At 32.8% G+C, this 8,209-nt stretch overlaps 1 protein-coding gene across 3 annotated transcripts in view; it reads right to left on the bottom strand.

The window, feature by feature from the left end:
* Positions 1–8,209, bottom strand: part of LOC106681613 (glutathione hydrolase 7) — a 37,089-nt gene that overhangs the window by 27,395 nt on the left and 1,485 nt on the right. For 2 of the 3 annotated variants that reach the window (XR_010843464.1, XM_067047560.1), the window contains exons 2-4: positions 4,934–5,116; positions 3,146–3,291; positions 177–328 (exon numbers count right to left, since the gene is read on the bottom strand). Coding sequence is in view for 2 of the 3 variants with exons in the window: in XM_067047560.1 (XP_066903661.1) it covers positions 177–328; positions 3,146–3,291; positions 4,934–4,976 (341 nt within the window). In the remaining variant the exon portion in view is untranslated. Of the gene's footprint in view, positions 1–176; positions 329–3,145; positions 3,292–3,515; positions 3,634–4,933; positions 5,117–8,209 lie in introns of all 3 variants that reach the window. The other variant, XM_067047561.1, reaches the window with a different exon arrangement.

The raw sequence follows: 8,209 nt of genomic DNA, 5'->3' as shown, positions 1-8,209 counted from the left end.
AAACAAAAGAAAAAAATTATTAATTTTTAATAATTTTTGAATATTACAATATATATAGATATATTATTACTAAAAAAATCATGCTTTTAATTGGTTGCCTACCAGAGCCCTCACAAAATAATCTTTTTCATTAACTTCTGCATGGAAATTATTTTTAAGCAATGATGGATGCTTACCCTCCAATCCCTGTCAGGTGAGGAAGAACGACTCCAAGACAGACTGTAACAGCCACAGCAACATCTACAGAATTGCCTCCTTTCATGAATATTTCATTTCCAGCATCAGTGCATAATGAATGGTCAGCTGCAATACCACTCCCAAAAGGAATCTGGAATATAAACATATTTTAAAGAATCATTACAAAACCTATTACAATTACTAAATCATACAAAAAAAATAGTGGAAGGTTATTGATTGACCGTGTGTATAGATGAATGGAATATGGTCCGGGTGCGGTCAAAAAATCTCAAATAGTAAATAATTATACTATTTTAGCCAACGTTTCGCCCCACGTTGCAGGGCTTTGTCCGGGCTGTTTTGACGGGAGTCAAAGACAGAGTGGTTTGACTCCCGTCATGATATTATGTTTTGTAGTTTTCTCAAAATCTGTTAACTACTACGAAGGGCGATGGCAGGAACTTTACAATGTGCCTTATAGTATTCTAACGACTAGTTTGTAAGAAAAGTGTCCTCTAAGCTCAGGAGTAAGAGCTACTTTCATATTTTGCATAACAGGGAAGAGTGAACAAATCTGAGCAAGTCAAAAGTTTTTTGCCCAAACTGATGATAGATCCTGTCAACTTAGAGATGTTTGTGGCCAAGTGAGTTAAACTTTAAGATATTAAAAAATTACCTTTAATATCAACTAGATCTCCTCCTCATTGAAGGCAACTAAACGAGAAACAGAGACAGCAGTTTAGATTATTGCATATCTGATCTCTCCCAATCTCAGTGATATATACCGGTACTGGTACTCGAAAAGACGGGGGGAACATATCCACCAAGTGGACTTATTGGTCCGTTTTGCCAACCCCAAGGCAGATCAATAGAATAATTCTTATAAATACTATTGTTAACACCATAATATATAATTACCCTGTAAATAATTGTAAATAGTATTTGAGTTTTATTAGTATTTAATTTAATTACATTTATTTTAATTTGTATTGTTTTATTTAGATTTAGTTATTTGAAAAGAAAAATGTGTAATTATATTTGATTGTAATAATGAGTAAGAGAGACAGTTGCTAGGGGTGATAATTGTTGATAAGAAGCATCACCTAGCAACGGACCAACCATCTTAGTTTTTAGAGCAGTTCCGGCTAATTAGTGGTCCTGATAGCGTCCTCAGCAGCCCTGTCTGCGTTTATAGTTTAATAGTTTGAACATTTTTTGAGTGTTTTAGTCGTCACTACAGTTCGAAACCAGACCTTTTCTGTGTTTCGCCTTTAATATAGCAGTTCTGGCTAATTAGTGACCGTGGTAGCGTCTAAGCAGCCCTGTCTGCCCTTATAATTTAATATTTTGGACATTTTTAGTGAGTTAGTGAGTCATTACAGTTCGGAACCAGACCTTTTCTGTTTCCACTTTATTAATTGCAGTTCCGACTAATTAGTGGCCCTGTCTGCGTTCATTTTGTCGGCTCGGCTAATACAATATGACTGTTGGATATTCGGACCATCAATGAGCCACTACACCAACTCTGAACCATTGCAGCGATTTATTTAGCAACAAGAGCTGTGACCTATCTCGACAGCACTCTTCCTCGGATCTATCGGAGTGGAGCAAACGTTTCATCGAGCAGTATTTATTTTACATATTTATATTGTTTGTAAATTTGTCTCTTTTGTTTTCTTAATTTATTTATCTAATTTTATTTTTATCTGAAAGGCCTTTTTTATCTTTACTTGTATATTTTGTTTATGTTAGTTTTTAGTTTGTTTTTTTTTACCATGTTTAAATTGAACCAAATAAATGTTTAATCCGAGCCAGTTTGTTTATTTTAAAGCCTTCCAACATAAAGACATAGTCGATTTGAGGTAGCTTTAACAACTATTATTCCTCTATGTCGAACCTTTTTGATTTTCTAATGAAATTTAAAACGAATGACCATTAGATGAAGGAAGTCTCATATTATATTCTAGGATTATATCGGAGACTAGAAGCCTATATCTTAGTGAAGTGTATCGATCAGAATCTGCTATACAATATAGGGCAGTTTCCAGGGCCTGTCCTTCATAAGTGACAAGTTTCATCGCGAACTACTCCACAAATTTCAAAATGTCTTTTAAGTCTGCAATTTAAGAACACCTATTAGTAATCAGAGTTCATTTCTGTGTAGGCCTAGCAGCCACTTAGTTCTAGAAGTAGAGGGTTTAGCTATTAGTATTTTAGCTTGTCTCAGCCCTATACATTCCATCCACTCATCGCCTGCTATCTTCCCTGTCCGATCAAGGACTTCTTTATACTGATGTCTTTTAGAGATGCTTAGGAATGGTTCTGGCCCCATTGAAGAATACTCGACCATGCTTCTAGCGAGCTGGTTACTTTTATCATTACCAGTGATTCCCTTATGTCCAGGGACCCACATAAACTTAAGCTTCTATAAGCCCACCAGTGAATCTGATGCCAGCTTTCACACTCTCACCAATGTATAAGTGACTCAAGGGCTTGAAGGGTAGACTGATTAAGATGGTGAAAAGATGGTCGTGCGTGCCCAAATACTTCTGCCTGAAAAACAGTCGAGTACTTGCCTAATGAGAAGCTTAGTTCTATGCCTCAATCATATATACAGGGCTCGGTTAAACTGTATAATTCTTTTCAGGAACGAAGTTGATTTTCGTTACTTGCACCTTGAGGAACCCTAAAATAAGAATTTTAGAATAGCAACAGAATAATAAAAAAATTTTGTTTAAAATTTACGACTTGTAGGATGGCAAGTGAAAGTTATTTGATGCAAGCACCCGCACCAGATTTTTATGTTTTTTTTTTTTTTGTGGTGTATTTTACAAGTTTTTATTCCATATTATAAGGTATATTCTGCAGTTTTTTTAATCCATAAAATCCAGACCCTGGTGATCATAGATATTTTTATGTAGTATTATCACATATACCTATCATAATACAAGAGATAAGTTTTACATACCTCTCCAGGATCCCGATTAATAGCAACACCGAGACCAATGGTTATGATCAAAGTTACAATCCCAAAGGTTCCAACGATATACTTAAATCCTTCATCCTTCAGCTTTACATTATGAAGAGGTGTTGACTCATTAGTAATGTACGATGCTAAAAGATTTACAAAAAAATTTATTTGAATTAAAAAGCTCTTTTTAATTCTACTTTAAAATGTACTACATCAGAACATAAAATTGTAAAATGGGAAATACAACCAATTGTACAAATCTTCGCAATAAGATAAACTAATCGTAACATTGCTAGTCGGCAAGTTATATTTTCCTTTTAGTTGAAGCAATTTTTGATATATTATTAATGATGACTTAATAATTTACCTTGGATTTATATAATGAGAAAATAGTTGTGGGCATGGTCAGTGAAAAACATAAATAAGAAAAACTTATTTATTAGTGCCAACGTTTCGGCCAGAATTTCAAGCCTCATCAGAGAGAGCTAAGAACAAAAAACAAGATAAAAACCAATGAATAAAAATATATACAGAATATATAGGTAATATAAGAAGATAAAGGTTGTATGAGAAGATTAATATTAAATAAGAGGAAAGAACAAATAATAAAATACATATGAAAATGAAGGTAGGTAATATACATACAAAATGAAAATTATTTAAAATAAAGTAATTGAAGAAGTGGAAAATAAAGCGTATATATAATTAAGTAATTAAATAAGTAAGTAAAATAACAGGATTAAGGAAATAAAAATTTAAAGTCATGTAATCGAAAAGAAACAAATAATTTATGAATATTTTAATTTAATAATGATAATTTAGAATTAAAGTTATGGGAAAAATAAAAAATAAAATATATGTAATTAATAAAATACAAGAATAATGTTATTATTTTTATGTTCATACAAAATGTAATGTTATTTAAGACAAAAGAAGAGATAAGTAAATATGACTAAGTATTATATAGTGAACATAACTAATACCCTGGGTAAGGAAAAATAAAAAAAGAGTAGAAAAGCGAAAAGGTGTAAAAAGAAAGATTAATGTTAGCTAAATTTCCTATTTTCTAATAATTCTGTATATCTGTTTATTTATTGGTTGTTATCTTGTTTTTAGTTCATATCCTTAATGAAGGCTTGACATTATGGTGGAAACATTGGCACGAATAAATAAGTTTTAACTTATTTTTGTTCTTCACTGACCACAACCTCAAACATCTAATCCTCATTAATGTATTATTATTTCATAAACTGGAAAATTTAGATATATGAAAAATACTTTCATGTATTAACATCGTAAATGGTGAAAAGATTTTTGATCACAGTTGCATCTCAAGACGTTGGTTCGGAGTTGTGCATTTAGGAAAATAATAAAACACACAATGTGTACAATTAACAAACATCATACCATATCTTGGTATATTTATTCTTATATTATTATATTTCTTATATTAACCTATATTTAATCTTGGTTTCTTTTATACATTTATGGTTGTATATTGTCTAGGTAGGCCCCAGTAATGGCCAACAACTTAAGAAACAACATCAGCTTACATTAAAAATGTATTATAATATATGTACTACCTAACTTCTCTAATATAAATAAATATGCTGATGAAACAAAAACAAAATAAAGTGATGGTTTTAAGCTTTATCATTCCAAAATTGAAAAAATACATCTAACGATTGCAATAAGAGTAATAATTACAAATATTACATTATATCTTTATAAATATATAAAAATTACAAGATATAAGAATTATTTAATCTTTCTGTACACCCTCACCTCTATCTGCAGTATTTATACTGTTAGAAATAGAGGCATCCATAATATAGACTTCTCCACCAGCAAGGAATTACAATTTCCAGTTGATCTTAAGATTGTCCATTTCATATATCACAGAGAGACTTTAATGAAGGTGTATGTAGGAAAGACCAGAACCATCACACAACCTTGCTTCTGGATAACCTGTATATCAAAACATTGCTTATCTCAAACTATTATCAACATTTGTATTGAAGATTGTCAAAGAACACTTCAGGATGTCAAATGACACTTCTCAATCACTACTCCAACTTGAACAAAACCAGTTCTGTCTATTCTCTTGACCAAAAAATACATGCTCAGCGTCTTGAAAATATCCATTTTACCGGCTACTTTACCTAATCTTGGAGAATCGTTATAACTATAACTGTATTATTATTACTATCATGATTGTACTGTCACACTAGCTCTGGCGTCATAGTTGATAGTACAAAGTAATGTCAGTGAAGCAACTATCACATGTAAGCGCCTTGACAATGGACTATCGTACTGTTTCCGTTGTTGCAGCAAAAGTGTTAGCCACTACCACCGTGTAATTCGATATTCACAGTCACGGCAGCATACACTGTCACGACAGTTTACTGCCGTAATGTGACACTGGGTCTGGCGTGATCGTTAATGGTACAAATAATGTTAAAGGACTTAAAGTCATTATCAGCATTAACTGTCATATCTATACGCATTGGGAGTGAACTATCAAAACATATCAATCTAACCTAATGCCATGACTAAAGGCGGGAAAGTATTGTTCATATAATTCCTGGGCTCCAAAAATAATCCGCCACAGGTCCGTAAAACAAAATCGCCCAATGCTCCAAAATTGTATGCATCGCAGGCTCCAAAAATAACTCTACCGACGTTCTTCTTGGTTTTTAAAGTTCAAATAGTCAGCCCCGGGCCCAATAAACAAAAACATTGAAGACCCAAAAAGTATATTAATCCCAGGCCTCAAAAATAAATCTATATTTTACCTCTAAAAAAATATGTCATGGCCCCTAAAGTCGCCTAAGTACTTAAATTCAAAATCTAAGTATTATAATAACTTGTTAATATTGGTCCGCCCGCAGATCAGTTGTTAAGACACAGTCTTGCCAACATGATGTCTATTGGCGGTCCCGGTTCGAATCTGGCCTGGGGCGTTGACTTTTTTCATTGAATGGCGGTCCAACTAAATGAAAAACTTTGAACCCCAACCACGGTTAGGCAATATAGGACTCCAATGGGAGTCTTAGCCGAAAAAAAGAACAAAAATAAAATTGTTAATTATTGAAAAAGTGTCCAAGAATTAACTAAAGAAACTAATTGAAGAGCTAGTGCGATATTACGCAAAGTCCTTTTATCCGAAATCACCAATCCACCCCAATTACCCGCTGAGGTGAAAAATGAACAAAACCATCCACTGCATTTCCTCCATGCTGGAGCAGTGCTTCAAAAGTATTAAAAGTCAAATTATATTAATTAATACTAAATAATCTGAATCTGCAGTTTTATCCAATTCTCTAAGACGAATCTCACGAAAGTACTGACAATGCCTAGGAGGTTAGCATAAGCCTACTCTCCTTTTAAGCAAAAGGTAGCCAAGGAGTTGGCGCCCTTAAAGCCCCCCTTAATTTTATCGCATACATGAAAAGAATAAAAGTTGCAATAAATGCGGATATATTAGTGAAAATCCATAAGGTAAGTCTCGAGATATTCGTGCTTACTTCTTTGACAAAGTTTCACTTAATAAAAGGAAATGGTTTAACCAATTGTTTATGTAATCTTAATATATGGACTTGTAACTAACTTTTATTCGTAGTAGCTATAGTTCAAAAGTATCTTAACTAACAACAAGGGTTTCCAAGAAATTTATAAAAATCTATTGTTCCAAATTACCGCGATATTTTTGTTTATCTGTCGCTTGTTTGACTAACTACTCATACTCACTCTAACAGCCACGTCGAGAGGGAATCATAAAAGCATACCGGAGTGTATCCACACTGTACCCTACACGGGGGTACCTCTTTACCTCTTCCTTTGGGAAGACATGATGCAATATAAGTTTTAGAGAGATTGCACAGCAGGTCTGCCGATAAATGTTCTGGCAAGGATTGACGAGTTTCCCACCAAATGGAAAACAACTATCCGGGAGTAAATAAATGATCGTAGCCGGAGTTGGGTGAGAAACGTAAACGTTGCTATCTTGAGGCACAACTTCTCCACCCTTCGTTCAAAGTGTACTAATGGCTCTCATAATTTAATAATATTGTTAATTATGTATGATTATAAAATATATTTCAAGTTTATATTCTTTCTATTTATTAAATATCATTTATTATAAGTGTCACATTGAGAATCAATGGATCGACCTTACCAGCCCCAATTTTTTACACACGCTTTAGAATATTTTACAAATTTTCATCAAACTGATTTAAACCAGTCTTGAAAGTGAATCCTGATGCTAAATTTATACATTTCCTACATGTCACAAATGCAAAACATGTGCAAATGCTTGGGTAAGCAAGGGACAAGTGTCAGTGTCCTCACACTTGTATATTTTTTTGGTTTTATTGTTTAATTCATTCGATTTTCATTATAAAAAAAAACAAAATAAAGATAGACTAAATGAAAGGAAACGTAAATATCAGCAAAGTAGTTAGTAGATAATAACAATTCATAAAAATATTAGATAACCTATAAAATAGAACATAACCTAAATTTAGAACATAATATAAATTCAACCTTCGTTCGAGAATTCTAATTAGAAAATTGTTAATTTAATTACCCAGTCACATAACAGCTTTATAAACATAAATATATATTTGTGGTAGGTTAAATCCAGTGGTGTAGTAGTAAATTTTCCAGTGTGGGAACACTTACTATCCTCTGAAAATTGAATAACATCGCGCGATTCAGAATGCCCTCACCCTTTTACATGGGGTTTCCAAAGTGCTCTCCGATTTTTAGCCTTAAAGCCAGTGCGTATTTATTTTACAGCTATTTAAAATCGTTGAAACCTTCCGCCATTGTTGAGTTATAACTCGGAACAAAACACGGGTCGCCTATTAATATATAGGATCTTTGGAAAAAGCGGATTACACCATTGGTTAAATCCGAAATAAACTGCTAAATTAACAAGATTTGAAACAATGGATTTACGCCGAATTGACAGAATTTTAAAATATACAATATTAAACTAAAGTTAATTATTAAATCCGAAGGTTGGGTAAATTATTTAATTAATTAAAACACTGAGAC

The sequence above is a fragment of the Halyomorpha halys genome, unplaced genomic scaffold (genome assembly GCF_000696795.3).
Source record: "Halyomorpha halys isolate HHAL.00 unplaced genomic scaffold, Hhal_1.1 Scaffold351.1, whole genome shotgun sequence".
Taxonomy (NCBI): Eukaryota; Metazoa; Arthropoda; class Insecta; order Hemiptera; family Pentatomidae; genus Halyomorpha; species Halyomorpha halys.
Note: the sequence above shows the minus strand (reverse complement) of the source record. Positions and strands in the feature narration are given on the sequence as shown.